This window comes from Epinephelus fuscoguttatus, linkage group LG4 (assembly GCF_011397635.1).
Source record: "Epinephelus fuscoguttatus linkage group LG4, E.fuscoguttatus.final_Chr_v1".
Taxonomy (NCBI): domain Eukaryota; kingdom Metazoa; phylum Chordata; class Actinopteri; order Perciformes; family Serranidae; genus Epinephelus; species Epinephelus fuscoguttatus.
Genome location: NC_064755.1, coordinates 42,844,954 through 42,861,157, shown reverse-complemented (window position 1 = coordinate 42,861,157; position 16,204 = coordinate 42,844,954). Strand labels below are relative to the sequence as shown.

At 40.8% G+C, this 16,204-nt stretch overlaps 1 protein-coding gene across 1 annotated transcript; it reads right to left on the bottom strand.

Moving 5' to 3' along the window:
• Positions 1–1,122: 1,122 nt before the first annotated feature.
• cep41 (centrosomal protein 41) lies at positions 1,123–15,737 on the bottom strand. Its single transcript, XM_049573059.1, has 11 exons — positions 15,614–15,737; positions 15,222–15,285; positions 15,076–15,123; positions 11,890–11,951; positions 11,418–11,487; positions 11,125–11,266; positions 4,836–5,002; positions 4,690–4,757; positions 4,482–4,596; positions 4,147–4,362; positions 1,123–2,430 (listed from the first exon to the last, which is right to left on the bottom strand). Exons 1-11 carry the CDS (start codon positions 15,644–15,646, stop codon positions 2,303–2,305), a joined length of 1,113 nt encoding a protein of 370 aa, XP_049429016.1. The 5' UTR covers positions 15,647–15,737; the 3' UTR covers positions 1,123–2,302.
• Positions 15,738–16,204: the final 467 nt, after the last annotated feature.

Genomic DNA, 16,204 nt, shown 5'->3' with positions numbered 1-16,204 from the left:
ACAAACTATGTTTCTCAGATTTTTGATTTATCAAAATGCATCAAAATGTTTGACTGTAAACGGTACTGTAAACATATACTTGCAAATTCTTGCTAAATAAATCTTCAATGTTCATGAAAAAAAGGCAAAATTCTAGAGTCATGGTAGATGATGTGTGGCAAATTTCAGAATTTTATCTCAAAAACTGAATTTTTGACAGCATTTTGAATTTTGCTCTAATGTGAACAATTGGAGTCAATGTAAAAATGGCAATTTTAAACATCAGTTTTTCACTTATGGAGCAAATCAATCATTGTTACAAACAAATTACCAACATCTCCATGCTGTCTAGATGCAATATGTGTATTTTCAGATTTTTGTCTTAATAACTGAATTTTTTACAGTGGTTTCAAATCTGCCTTTCCATGCACGGACGGCTGCTTTCCTACACAACAGTAAATGGCTTACTCAGTTTGTGAAGCCACTGTTGAGTTGCTACTTGCCAATTAGCTCAGAGCGCTAGATGACCGTCTTAGGTTCCAGAGGTTGCTCAGAATTGCCTAAAAATGCCCGGACCCAACCCATCGCTGTGCAGCAGCTATAATAAATTCTTAAATTCTCTATGGTCGAGTGTTCTTTATGAGTTTTGCCTAATAGTAGATTTTAAAAAATACCACAGTTAGCCAGTTTCTTGCCAATAAACGGCCCGGACAAACAGCCCTGAATTCTTTTTCACTAGAAGATGAAACAGTTGTTTGTCTCATGTCCCCTATTAAAAATAGCTTGTATACTCCTGGTGTGGGAGAACTACAGCTGCCGAGGTGAAAACGCAGATGTCCTTATCTAGAGCCACTGTTTATTTTGTCTGATCTGGGCTACTGTAGAGCAACATGATGGAGTCTGTTGAAGAGGACCTGATCCGTACGTAGACATAAATGCCTTATTGTAAGGTAATGAAAACATAACATTTCTTATTTTCAGGCTATTACACTTTAAAGAAAAAATACTTATTATATTCAATTTCTGACAATATATCCCTCTAAATCCTACACGATAAACCTTCAAGAGTTAATGAGCAAAGTAATAATTTATTTGTTGTCAACATTTCACAGCTGTCTTATTAAGACCAGGACACAATTCTGATAGAGCAAACAATTATACACTTTATTTAACATTCATTTACAAACACAATCATGTGATCACATCGTTCATGTGAGTAAACCGATGGTGAAGACATCATTCGGTCCATATTTTTATTAAATGCACTTCATAGGAGACTGTGAGTGTGTGAGTGAATCCAGAACGATGCAATGAGTCACTGCAACCAAACAAAAGGCCACAAATCAGAAATACTGTCTTTAAATGCATCTGCTTGTATTTTGGCTACAGCCATGTTTCCTCTCTTTGACCTTTGACACTGCGAAGGCCTCAATGAGTCAGTTAGTGTGATGACAGCGTACAGTACTTTAATTCACACACACACAAAGAAAACCAGTCACATAACAGCATAAGTGAATGAAAAGGCCTCACATACAGGCTGTTTGTCTACCGTCAGTTTAGGAATCACATTAAGACATCATGGGGAAAATTACAAAAATACAGCACAGCTTTTCTCAGGCTCTGTAACAATATTTATAGAAATTCCATCTCATGTAATACACAGACTCACAGCACATCCTTCATATCATGTTAACATTCTGCAGTGGAAAACTCTGTTAGGAATGCCATTTATTTAACAGCTCATGCTGACGGAGCTAACGTGACCTTTTTTGGACATAATAATATTCAAAAAGAATGAAATGATTATCTGCTCAGGGTCACTCGCTGGTGAAAAATAAGCATGAGAGTAGTGTCACAAAGTTAATTTGAGTGCAAAAAGATCCATCAGATTTCAGGTTCACAGACGAGGCACTGTGCAAACATTCAAATACACACCATTTATTAAAGATTACAAGAAAATGAAAAACATGGAGGGGAAAATACTTCAGTCTGACAGAAAGCTCCAGAATTTCTTTGTTCTTTTCCTACAGATTTTTTGTCTTCAATTTGATACTGTTGTTCATTAAGGCCTAATTAGAGTTTTATTTTTTGGTCGTTGGTTTAAAAATTTGACAAGAATTTATTTTCAGTATCTGTGTCAGAGAAAATTCTGGATTAAAAGTTGCTGTGATACAGTATCTGTGCTGTTTCCTGCCTGTCTCTGGGAGGATTACTTTTCAGACTGCGACAGTTATGGATCCTGAAATAAATGGACGTTGTGTTGGAGGTATGTTTGTTTGTGTGTATCTGTGTGGCTGGGGGGGAACAGGAGGTGGAGGTGGTGTTATTTCCAGGGTCTACTGCTCTGAACTCTGGCGCTGCCCCTGCCAGCTGCAGAGGAACTCTGTCGACTCCGAGCGCTGGACGCTTTAGACTGAGAGCTGCTGGTCGACATGCGGCTGGACATGCGGCCTGCAGTGAACACACATGCAAACAAAACTGAAGGTTAGCAGAGTGATGAGACATTTCTAAGTCTAACTTCCTGCGGGTGGAAGGTTAGATTATGATCTTAAATTCTGATTCATGACTTCAATCTGCTTGATAACAGAATTTCATGGAGGGGATGGAGCAACACATCGGGGATGAATCAGGAGGAATGGTCGCATTCTGAACCATCCCAGGCCCGTTTTGTGATTGAGACCGATAAGACTGGTCGGTAACGCTACATTTTACGGGTCCTTCAATTTCCTGGATGTGATGGACATGATATACAACTTCAAATTCATGGGAAAATGGAGAATGTGCTCAGCTGATACTGTTCCAATCAGCTGAACCCAGCGTATTGTGAGCGTGACCTCCAGTCTTTGTCCACAGCAGGTCAGTGCAAACACATAATCACTTACCATTAGGAGGATACATTTTCCAGTAATGCAAAAATAATGACTTTACTTTGGTTTAAATGAAGCTTCTTAGTTTTTAAAGAAAATCCTTTGTAAATCAACAACTGCTTATAAACTCAAACCAACTGACACTGAAACAAATAAATAACTGCTGCAGAACTTTGGCTCTATTTTCCTTATCGCCAAATTCTTCCCTGGGAAAAGCCTAAAGGCCACAGTTTTTTTTTCTCAGCACCAGCATCTTTTCTCAGTTGTTCCCAATAAGGAGAGCGACAACAGAAAAAAGCACCATGTTCAGTGTCTTTATACAGGGCACTCTGTCTGCCACTCTGCTGTCACAACAAAGACAGTAAATCTAATTTGTGGGAACAGACCAGCCGGATGTTGCTGCTGAGTTTTGTGCTTTTATCACTGTTAACCTTGTAAGCTTGTTGTTAACTGTGTAATCATCCCTCTGTCAATGTAACATTACATTAGCTCCCTAACTAACTTTAATGTCAAGATATTTTTGTAATAGATACAAAACGCACGTGTGGCACATCTTTAAAGATGCGCTGCAGGAGCTTTTTTATGAGGCACTGGGATGAAGCGCTGCCCAACACCCTGCCACTGCTTTACTGCTGAAGAAAAATGCTCTGTGAACACACACTCAACCATATTCTAACTAGTTTTTAGTCTCACACAAAAATTTTACAGACTGGAGATCCTGCAGGGTCACTATTTACAGACCATAACAAGAATTCCTACTGAGATCATTTCCCATCCTGCTCCTGGTGGAAAATACTTCACCAAACTCCCTTTAAGAAATATGACATTTAAACAATTCCTAACATGTCTGCAAAAACACGAAACTCTAGAAACACAAGATAGATAAATGCCAACTCTTGTTCACTCCACAACTCCACCAGTTTCTCCTCCTTTTCCACAGAATAAGAGAACTCAGACTTCCCTCCCTGGTGTTTCCTCCATGTTTATCATCTACCTGGTTTGCTGCTTCCTGTTTGGTGCTGGGGAGAGTGCAGCTATTGGTTGTTGACAATGTTTGTCACTATCTGCATGAGCCAAAACTAGAATAATAACGAACATGTTTGATTTTGTTGGAACGTCAAGACGAGGAAAAGTCTGACTAGAGACAGCACTGACTGAGTTTTTTACTCTAAATGAGATCAAGGTCACAGGAACATGATTTTATTCCGACATTAGAAGTTTGTCTGCGTCAGTAAAATGGCTTAGAAAATCATTTGGTGTAAGGCCGGCATGAGTTGAGTTTCTGACAGTGTGGTCTTACTGTTGGAGGTACTGGGGATGAGGATCTCGTCCAGCTGCTCCTGGACTTTGTTCAGCTCGTCTGATGTAAACCGCCACCTCTTCTCTGCTGCCTGTGACGGCTGCTGCAGCGGCGCAGAGATCTTCCCCTTCCGTGACGTGGGAGAGGACAGGCAGGAGGTCGGGAAGGAGCCTGTTGTCATCCCTTCTGGAAATTTCTGAGCGATGACCTTGAGACCTGGGAGAGGACAGCAGAGTGAGATGACGGATACCTACGGCTGCACTCACAGCTACAACCAGAGGGTGCTGACATGCAGGATACATGAAGTAACATCACTTTGAATTAGACTTCTTTACCTCCAGACAACAAAAACAGATTCTCAAATCCTCGTTCACACATGATGGTGGCTGCTTGTCCGGCTACTCTCTCATCTTCATCGTACATGATGATGATCTTCCCCGCTGAATTTTTCTACAGTTTGTGGGTTAAGTTCAGATTAATCACTTAATCAGCATTGATCGTGTTGCATGAAAAACAGGTCCATTAGTTTGTGTTGAAGGATACGTATTCCAGCACATCTTTGGTGTAGGGGTTCATTGTTCGGGACAACATGGCGATGGGGAAACTGTGAGCTGTAAGAAAGAGACATGATTAAAGCAACAGGAGATATTTGTTATTTGCTGATCTGGCGTCACATTCTCGTCACCTACCGCTGATGATGTGGCAGCGGTCGTACTGGTCGCGGTCCCGTACGTCCAGCAGCAGGTAGGGGCAGTCGGGGTAGGGGCGGTCAGCTGGCTCGGGGCTGGACTCCGACTCATTCTCCGTCTTCTGATGACGTCTGTCGAGGTTCATCTCTCCAACACCACTAATGACACTGAAGGCAGTTAAGAAAGGTTAGAGGCTGCAGTAACTGTGTCAGAAATACAGGCTGATATGTAAATGTCCTGTCTAAATACATTTAATTAATTCAGTAATCTATATTTTTTTAATACTTGAGGTGTTTAATCTTATTTCTTTCCATTCCTTGTTTGTACAGGTTTCACTCTAATAGACATTTCTTTTGTTCCAGCACTCTTCATGTGATTTATATTGACACTTGTTGGTTGGTAAGACACACATATTTTCCATGACATCACTGATGGAAACACCACTTCTACTCCCTACACACACACACGTGTGTGAATGATGAGTACAGGATGGTTTCTTTTCTTAAAGCAGGGAGGGGTTAATCTCTCAGGTGTTGAACCAGTTAATGTGAACCCAGAGCCTGGAGGAAAAAGATGGAGCGGAGCCAAACACAAGAACACCACTTTCCCCCTGTGTAGATTTACCCCAGTGCTGCCCTACTTTCTCTCTCCATCCGTCCTCCCCACAAGGTGAAGGTGAACTGAAAGCCCTGCCATTACAGAGACTAAATCCCCCAGAGAGACCACAGATAGAGTTACACACCTGGGGTTCCTGTTCAAGCCGGAGGGGGGAGGAGGACGCAGGTGACAGGAGGAGACGCTGAGAGCATATGGAGCGAGGTTATTGTGCTGTATACGGGAAGGCGGAGGTGGAAGGACACTATGTTGAGTACACATACAGATGTGGTGGGTGTAGGGTTACAGGTGTGTGTGTGTGTGTGTGTGTGTGTGTGTGTGTGTGGTGTTAGAGGTCGTGATTGTTGGATGTTGGGTGTGACTTAATATGACAGTGTGAGCCTGTGTGTGTGTATCTAACAGCGCTTTGAAAGAATATTTTCCACTGATGTTGCAATATTCAAGGGAATGATCATTGTTACACCATTATTATATTAAAATGATAACGCTGTGATTTTTTCCAGGATCTGTCCCAAACAAAACTGCTTTTTTAGGGCCCGTACATGTCGTGTTTTTTGCACCCTCAAATCTACTGTGTGTAGATGCACAACAGGCGCACTCAAACACTGTTGCAACAGCATCATGACTTATTTGTATTCCTGAGCGCTTATTTCTCAGGGCATGATGGCCCTGAGACAGAGTTCAACTTTTGGAACACGGCAGTGGGCACCGCATGTCATGTGATGGGGAACAACCAATCACAGCCCACAGATATCTTTCCCTTCTTCTGTTAATATCAGAGTGTGGTAAAATATGAAGCTGATCATGTTAGTGCAGAGCAGTCAGAGCTTTACATCCGTCCCACAGACAATATTTTACACCTACACACTTAAAGATGCAACAGATAGCATCTTTTCCTAAAAATATCATTATGAAAATAATGTGGGTTGCACAGGGTAGTGGCCACAGTAAAATCAGACTATCAGCGTTTACATAGGTTACTTAGTGGCTGTGCAATAAGCTTCTGCCACCGGTGCCGAAATTTCACGGAAAAAATCTGCTTTACGGCAGGAAACGCGTCATGTATTGTGAAACTGGTCGGTCAGCCAATCAGGGACTGGAGCTGGTCCTTATGAGGAGTTGGGCATGAGATAGTTGAGTCACGAGCACAATGGCAGACGGACAAAGTTTGGAGACAAGTGAAAAACGGCCTAGCAAAAGAAAAGGAGCTCCTCTGTGTGAGGAGGCAAAGAAGAGCAAAAAGGAGAGTGATAAAAGAAGAGGAAAAACAAGAGTAAACCTCAGTCAGGCGTTCAAGAGATGGAGGGAGCTCCGTGACCAAAGAGGCTTCAAAACCCATGTCCAGCTAGCTTTCTTTCTAATGGATCAGTAAGTAACACGGCTAAATGTTAGCTAGACCAGAGAGGACTGGACTGTACTGGCTGCTAGTTCATTCCTAGCTGGCCAGCATCGCAAATCGCCGCAACCAGGGAGCGGGTAGCGAGCGTTGGTCGGCTGACGTCCTGGTTGCCATTCTACGGCAGCCCTCGGACAGTGATACCCCCCTCCCTTCCTTCTGTTCTCTTCTCACGGAGGCAGCTATCCACGGACATCGCCCAGCTAAGTTACGCCCAGCTAAGTGAACACTGGACTTTGTCTCCCATTCAATTTGAGCTCCAACCGCCGCATGGTTTCCATACGGTAGCGTTTATTCTAGAATGGGGACTGTTTACATGTGCATATTGGTATAATTCCACTGTGTCTACTGTTGTTTGTACTGGTACTGTACATATTGGTGTCATTTACTGTGAGCTGTTTGTACTGGTACTGTACATATTGGTGTCATTTACTGTGAGCTGTTTGTACTGGTACTGTACATATTGGTGTCATTCACTGTGAGCTGTTTGTACTGGTACTGTACATATTGGTATCATTTACTGTGAGCTGTTTGTACTGGTACTGTACATATTGGTGTCATGTACTGTGAGCTGTTTGTACTGGTACTGTACATATTGGTGTCATTTACTGTGAGCTGTTTGTACTGGTACTGTACATATTGGTGTCATTTACTGTGAGCTGTTTGTACTGGTACTGTACATATTGGTGTCATTTACTGTGAGCTGTTTGTACTGGTACTGTACATATTGGTGTCATTTACTGTGAGCTGTTTGTACTGGTACTGTACATATTGGTGTCATTTACTGTGAGCTGTTTGTACTGGTACTGTACATATTGGTATCATTTACTGTGAGCTGTTTGTACTGGTACTGTACATATTGGTGTCATTTACTGTGAGCTGTTTGTACTGGTACTGTACATATTGGTATCATTTACTGTGAGCTGTTTGTACTGGTACTGTACATATTGGTATCATTTACTGTGAGCTGTTTGTACTGATACTGTACATATTGGTATCATTTACTGTGAGCTGTTTGTACTGGTACTGTACATATTGGTATCATTTACTGTGAGCTGTTTGTACTGGTACTGTACATATTGGTGTCATTTACTGTGAGCTGTTTGTACTGATACTGTACATATTGGTATCATTTACTGTGAGCTGTTTGTACTGGTACTGTACATATTGGTCTCATTAACTGTGAGCTGTTTGTACTGGTACTGTACATATTGGTATCATTTACTGTGAGCTGTTTGTACTGGTACTGTACATATTGGTGTCATTTACTGTGAGCTGTTTGTACTGGTACTGTACATATTGGTATCATTTACTGTGAGCTGTTTGTACTGATACTGTACATATTGGTGTCATTTACTGTGAGCTGTTTGTACTGGTACTGTACATATTGGTATCATTTACTGTGAGCTGTTTGTACTGGTACTGTACATATTGGTGTCATTTACTGTGAGCTGTTTGTACTGGTACTGTACATATTGGTATCATTTACTGTGAGCTGTTTGTACTGGTACTGTACATATTGGTGTCATTTACTGTGAGCTGTTTGTACTGGTACTGTACATATTGGTATCATTTACTGTGAGCTGTTTGTACTGATACTGTACATATTGGTATCATTTACTGTGAGCTGTTTGTACTGATACTGTACATATTGGTGTCATTTACTGTGAGCTGTTTGTACTGGTACTGTACATATTGGTGTCATTTACTGTGAGCTGTTTGTACTGGTACTGTACATATTGGTGTCATTTACTGTGAGCTGTTTGTACTGGTACTGTACATATTGGTGTCATTTACTGTGAGCTGTTTGTACTGGTACTGTACATATTGGTATCATTTACTGTGAGCTGTTTGTACTGGTACTGTACATATTGGTGTCATTTACTGTGAGCTGTTTGTACTGGTACTGTACATATTGGTATCATTTACTGTGAGCTGTTTGTACTGGTACTGCACATATTGGTGTCATTTACTGTGAGCTGTTTGTACTGGTACTGTACATATTGGTATCATTTACTGTGAGCTGTTTGTACTGGTACTGTACATATTGGTGTCATTTACTGTGAGCTGTTTGTACTGGTACTGTACATATTGGTGTCATTTACTGTGAGCTGTTTGTACTGGTACTGTACATATTGGTATCATTTACTGTGAGCTGTTTGTACTGATACTGTACATATTGGTGTCATTCACTGTGAGCTGTTTGTACTGGTACTGTACATATTGGTATCATTTACTGTGAGCTGTTTGTACTGGTACTGTACATATTGGTATCATTTACTGTGAGCTGTTTGTACTGGTACTGTACATATTGGTGTCATTTACTGTGAGCTGTTTGTACTGGTACTGTACATATTGGTATCATTTACTGTGAGCTGTTTGTACTGGTACTGTACATATTGGTGTCATTTACTGTGAGCTGTTTGTACTGGTACTGTACATATTGGTGTCATTTACTGTGAGCTGTTTGTACTGGTACTGTACATATTGGTATCATTTACTGTGAGCTGTTTGTACTGGTACTGTACATATTGGTATCATTCACTGTGAGCTGTTTGTACTGGTACTGTACATATTGGTATCATTTACTGTGAGCTGTTTGTACTGGTACTGTACATATTGGTGTCATTCACTGTGAGCTGTTTGTACTGGTACTGTACATATTGGTATCATTTACTGTGAGCTGTTTGTACTGGTACTGTACATATTGGTGTCATTTACTGTGAGCTGTTTGTACTGGTACTGTACATATTGGTGTCATTTACTGTGAGCTGTTTGTACTGGTACTGTACATATTGGTATCATTTACTGTGAGCTGTTTGTACTGGTACTGTACATATTGGTATCATTTACTGTGAGCTGTTTGTACTGGTACTGTACATATTGGTATCATTTACTGTGAGCTGTTTGTACTGGTACTGTACATATTGGTGTCATTTACTGTGAGCTGTTTGTACTGATACTGTACATATTGGTGTCATTTACTGTGAGCTGTTTGTACTGGTACTGTACATATTGGTGTCATTCACTGTGAGCTGTTTGTACTGGTACTGTACATATTGGTATCATTTACTGTGAGCTGTTTGTACTGGTACTGTACATATTGGTGTCATTTACTGTGAGCTGTTTGTACTGGTACTGTACATATTGGTGTCAGTTACTGTGAGCTGTTTGTACTGGTACTGTACATATTGGTATCATTTACTGTGAGCTGTTTGTACTGGTACTGTACATATTGGTATCATTTACTGTGAGCTGTTTGTACTGGTACTGTACATATTGGTATCATTTACTGTGAGCTGTTTGTACTGGTACTGTACATATTGGTGTCATTTACTGTGAGCTGTTTGTACTGATACTGTACATATTGGTATCATTTACTGTGAGCTGTTTGTACTGGTACTGTACATATTGGTATCATTTACTGTGAGCTGTTTGTACTGGTACTGTACATATTGGTGTCATTTACTGTGAGCTGTTTGTACTGGTACTGTACATATTGGTATCATTTACTGTGAGCTGTTTGTACTGGTACTGTACATATTGGTATCATTTACTGTGAGCTGTTTGTACTGGTACTGTGCATTCTGCTATAATTATTTGCATTACTATTTGTTTTTTCTTCAGATAAATCTGATAATTGTTGCTTGGTCTCATTCTACATACACATAGAGGTATACTGGTGGCTTTACAGCCTACATTTGATTTAATTTAGAGAGTCTAATAGAGTCATATTATTGGTTATCTCTGATTCCCACATTCAATTTAGTCATTGCGACAGTGCGATGCAACACCACTGACGCTAGGTGGCGCCAAGCTAAAAAAAACCCCAACAAATCCTATCTGTTGCCTCTTTAAAAACAACAGCACCTGGAAGAAGATCAGCTCTGCACTCAGGATTTAGAGTCGATGCAGTAATTTGGAAACACACTATTTTTCATACTCCTCCACATCTGGAAATTACTGAACCCAATCGGTACGGAATCAAAATTCCATACATTTCCATACTGCTCAGTAACCCTGTTTAACACCGATCCAGTGCGGATGGATCTGAGCTATTAGTGACTTCCAGGATGCAAAAGTAAACCAAAGAAAGTTGCAGGGCACGTGACAGAGCTTAACGCAGCTCAGAGGGCAGAGCATGACACTGACACCAGGCACAGAGGAACACTTCTCTTCTGTCCAGCAATTCATAATTATACACGAGGGACTTTGCATAACGGTTGTAACTATGAGTGATATTCAGTGTGGCTTCACAGAGTTTGAGCTGTACAGTACCTCAGCAGTGTGGACCTGGCAGAGTAGCACATTTCACTGTCTCCTGCATCCTGGCGATCTGATGGAGGCGGCGGCTGCGGGGAGCCGTTGGTGTGTTCAGACAGACACTCCAGGTCTGCATCAGACACCACTGACAGACCGTCTGCAAACCAGCAGGGAGCGAATATCAACAGACTGTCACCTACAACACTGCTCTCATACTGTATGTTACATCAGTTTTAACATGTTTGGTATGAAGCTGGAGATAAGTTGAGTTTCAAAATGTGATATGAATAAGTAACTTTGACAGTTACCATCTGGGCCATGTGATTCGCCGTTGAGCTCACTTTCGTTCAGGTCTGATACAGAGGCAACCTGCAGTATCTGGTGGAAAAAACAAGTTTAGATAGAAAGACGCTTCTACCAGAATGAAAAACTGCTAGAAGAGAATGAGATCCTGGAGTCTGTGAAGAAGAGAACAAACCACACTAAACAGATTCAGAGCTGTCCGTCTAAAACTATTCACACAAGTCGTCTATCAATTATTAAGCGCTGTAAATGGATCAGAGTGTCTCACTGTATTCTCTCTATAACCTCCTCCATCACACCATAACTGCTGGATGGATTTTCCATTACGTATGAGATAGCAATCTTGCAGGATGTTTATCACACGAGAGGGAGTGATGTTGTACTCCAATATCGTCACGTTTTGAATGTCTCCTGGCCAATCAAATTGCTTGGCCGGAACTAACTGTTGTATAATAGGAAATAAACATGAATGCTTACCAACTGTGCAAATGTTGTCACCTTTAACCGCTTGAAGATTTCATCTTTTCGATACCTGTAATCTGAAGAGAAAAAAAAGTGGAAAAGATAATGAAATATAAGAGAGTTTACAGGAGGAAGGAGCCTGATGATGGTCTAAAAAGTATCTGATTTTAAATGGCCGCTGAAGCTGAAGACACCACAAAGTAGGAATATTCCTAACAGCTAATTTCCCTGATGTTCGACTGGTGGGGGTTGGGAGCCAGAGGGTCTCTCATTCAAGTCTCTGTACGCACCAAGTATGGAGTGTGGACTGGTAGCTTGAGAGGGGCCAGTTCACCTCCTGGGCACTGAACCCCCAACTACTCGTGGTGCCTGTCCATGGCAGCCCCCTCACCCTGCCATCTCTCCATTTAATGCATGTATAGGTCCTGTTTGTGCATGTGTGTGTATTTCGGGCCTGTGTGTGTGTATGACAACAGGGTGAAAGAAATTTAATTTCACCTCGGGAACTTCTTCGTCTTGTCGTCTAAAAGTAAGTAAGAACATTCAAAATTGAGCAAAATATAATCTGTAATGTTATTAAATACTGTGAAAATGTTAAGAGCTATTTGAAATCGTTAATCACATTTTTCAATCACCAAATTGTTTCTTAAATGCTGCTGGCGCTTTGCACCGTGCATTCTGAAAACTGCATATTATCCTACAGAACATGACAACAACCCGTAAATAAAATTTAACAAATAACATTTACTGATAAAACAAAATTTTACGGAAAATAAATCTTCGGAAATGTGCCTAATTGTTACAGCGGTGTTTCATTGGGTGAGTGCCACTGCATACAATAGTAATTTTGATGCATTTAAACTGGTGCCAACGAGCAAGAGAGGCAACATTAAATTGTCTAGTTGACGAATCGTGCACATCTCCACCAAAATGTCAGTTAAAGTCATAATCTAGTAAAACAACAGTGATAAAGACTTCAGCCTTCGGATGCAGTCGTACTTCACACAACTCACCCGGGTCCTTCAGGACCTGCTTCTCCTCATCCTCCTCTAATGCTTCACTAAACCTCGGCTCTGCCCCGTCTGTTCCCATGCTGCCTCCCGGCCAAAGCTCCCACTACTGCACCCAAATCAGGCTGCTCAGACAGTTTTATCTGTGCAGCTGATACTGGTATTATCCACAGTGTGACCTCGCTACAGAAGCTAACACTTTCCCAAAGACCCCTGCTGGCACCTGACCAGCACGTCCCCATAGTGTGTGTCCAGTCACACAGAGGGACACCTGTGGACAGCAGCACAATCCTCCATTAGAGACTGGAATCAGTGTCACTTATCCGTGAGAAAGAACTTCTTTAACTGGGAAATATCACTGGGTCAGAACTTCTCCAGTTTACCTCTGAAGTACACGGCAGACGGAGAAGACAAGCCAACGGATTCATGGGAAAATTGAGAGCCAAATCCTATCTTCAGTGTAGCAAATAGTCCTCAGCTAGATACTCTACACTAAGAAAAAGACCCTGACAGTAGAAGGGCTTGTTCAGCTGCAACAGGATCAGGTGTGAGGTTTACACAGTGCTGCCAAACTGGAGTATCTGATCCACCTGTTCACTTTAGAGCAGATTGGAAAGTGTTTATAAGACGTTAATGGAGTGAACTGATGTCATGGATCCGACAGTGTACAGCAGTGTAGTGTCCTGCTGGACAGAGACACTATTCTGTTCTTACTGGGTCAGAACTGTGATCCAAGCTGCTGCATGTGACCGTGTGAAGTGTCCTTTAGGAAGACACTTAAGTTATTAGTTTTATTTTCAGTTTATAATCACCCTGAAAACAAGAATGATTGTGTTTTCGTTACCCTAAAATGAGCTGTTTATATGTACATAGGGAGCAGGTCCTTGTCTACAGAGATCAGCATGTTGCAGTGCCATGTATCAGGTCGTTGAAAAACACACTGGTTTTTTTGGTTGTTTTTTTAAACGTGAAACTGCTTGATCCATTGTCTTTACCAGTTTAAATCAGCTGGTCCATTTGTTTCTGAGAGGAAGAGAACTCTGTGGATAATTCAGCTCCTGGTAAAAACCTCCTGAACAATGAACGCTGAAGAAATTCTAACCAGGAGAAGTTTCAGCTGGTTGCAGTCTGCAATCTGTCCAACTACTTTAATCACTTCAGAGACAGTCACAACTATTCAACAAGATGCAGCCCAAAAGGTTTTAGCCTTTTTATATTCAAAGGTTGACTGGGCCAAGAAAAACACCTTTTTAAATACGGCTGCTATTGAAGGGAAACTTCCTGCATCTCTAAAACTGATTGGAGCCGCCCCCAAAGGATCGCAGATGATAACTGTCATCAGGTGAAGCAGTTTTAGGTGTAATTCTATTTATATCTATCTATCTATCTATCTATCTATCTATCTATCTATCTATCTATCTATCTTAATATTACACTGGATGTGTTCCTAATCCTTATCCTTAAAATATGTACTGTTGCATACAGTATGCTCACAATCAGGTGATACTACTGTCTCATAACATCACACCCTAAACTTTGACTCTCTTACTCATATCTGTTACCATGGAGATAAAACAAAATGCCGTCTACCAAGCTCACCAGAGCCGGACAGCTGGCAATCCGGACAGCTCTGGTGGTGTGATTTTGCAAAGGAAAAACTGCATACATTGTTGATTCTAATATACTTGCCATAGCAAAATTAAATGAGCTGTAACTTTCTCTGTCATTGTTATTTAACACTTCTGCCCTTTTGTTGTTGCTTCGATTTATGATTCTTTTATTCAATGAAACAATTAATATTCCTATAACAATTCAACTGGTCATTAGTTCCTCGAATGCGCTGCCATCCGTCATTGTGACTCCTCACAGTGTCAGTGGAGGACTGTGGGTCAGAACAGCCAGAAAACCATGCTGACTTGCATTCTGCAAAATCTGACCAGATGTAGTAAAACATCCTGGTATCACTGGCACACTGCGTTTGACATGCTATGTATTGGGTCATACTAAATCTTGTTCTGGCATACTCTATAGTATGTTAGTGTGGGGACTGGAACACACAGACTGTTCATTTAAATATCTGAGCTGCATGAGTGCATCAAACAAAGTGCACAGAAGGGAACAGAACATGAAATCTATAAACGGATGTACATTTACTTGCCAGCTCAGACCCCTCTTTAAAACATTTACTTACTTTTTTTAATGTCCTCCAGTCTCTCCATGTACTTTGTCAGGCTGCATCCTGTCACATAAACATGACAGTTCATATTCATAACAAAGCATTTATGAATCATTACAGTCACATAGATGTAACGTTACATATGAACATGGATAAATTACCCGTGTCCAGCCTGGTTTTGACATGTTGATACTTTTCATTTCTCGGTATCCTTTTCTTCATGTACTGTAAAGAAAACACAACCATGTGTTTGTGTTAGCTGTGTAACCACACACAAAGACCGGAAATCACATTTTAACGGTAACGTTATTTAACTTTACAGCCCGGGAGTTTTCAGACAGAGCTAACTAGCTAACGATGTCATGTTCACAGGTGCACTGTGGTTGATATGGTAACTTAACACTGACCACAGCTAACATGCTAACCTGCTAGGATTGCTACATTAGTTCATGTAGCATGATGCTATGACGCGTAACATGATGTTATCGACAGTTTAAAATAACCAGTTAGCGGATAAATATTAACCGTAATGCGGTCATTTAACCACCGTTACCTCCACACTGCCGATGCCCTTATTGAACGACATCTTTTCAAACCGAAATACCAAACATCAACTTTTAACTTTAACAATCTCGGTGCTGATTGGTCCGAGCTGTTTCATCGACCAATCAGAGAAGCCAGTACTGCACCGCTTCTCCTCCACAGAAGCTACCTATGATATGGCAGGCTTGTTGCTTAGCAACGAAAGACGCTCCACCTTTATTACATGCTGCATTCAAGTCCCATATATTTAAACATATATATAACCGGGCTGTTTTTAGTTCACAACATTTTTAAATAATAATAATAACAATAATAGAAATAATAATAAATAACAATGCGCGGTATGCTACAATGTTAACACTAATACTTAAGATATTCAGAATAAAATATATATCTTCACTCTGCTGAGTCTGTTAATTATAATAATAATAATAACAACAACAACAATAATAATAATAACATCTTTGTCCATCTCATTACTTTGAAAGTACATTGAACTGTAAATTGTAAACTGACTTGTTTGCCCAGGTTTTCTAGTTTTATACAGTTGAACATCCACACAAAATATTATGGCATACACACAGTGATAAAACAAATGGCA

Coding starts and splice junctions, on each gene's coding strand:
- cep41 (XM_049573059.1), bottom strand. CDS start 15,646: ATGTCGTTCAATAAGGGCATCGGCAGTGTGGAG. Junction 11,952..15,075: donor ACTGGAGGACATTAAAAAAA/GTAAGTAAATGT, acceptor TTTTCTCTTCAG/ATTACAGGTATCGAAAAGAT. Junction 11,488..11,889: donor TGACAACATTTGCACAGTTG/GTAAGCATTCAT, acceptor TTTTTCCACCAG/ATACTGCAGGTTGCCTCTGT.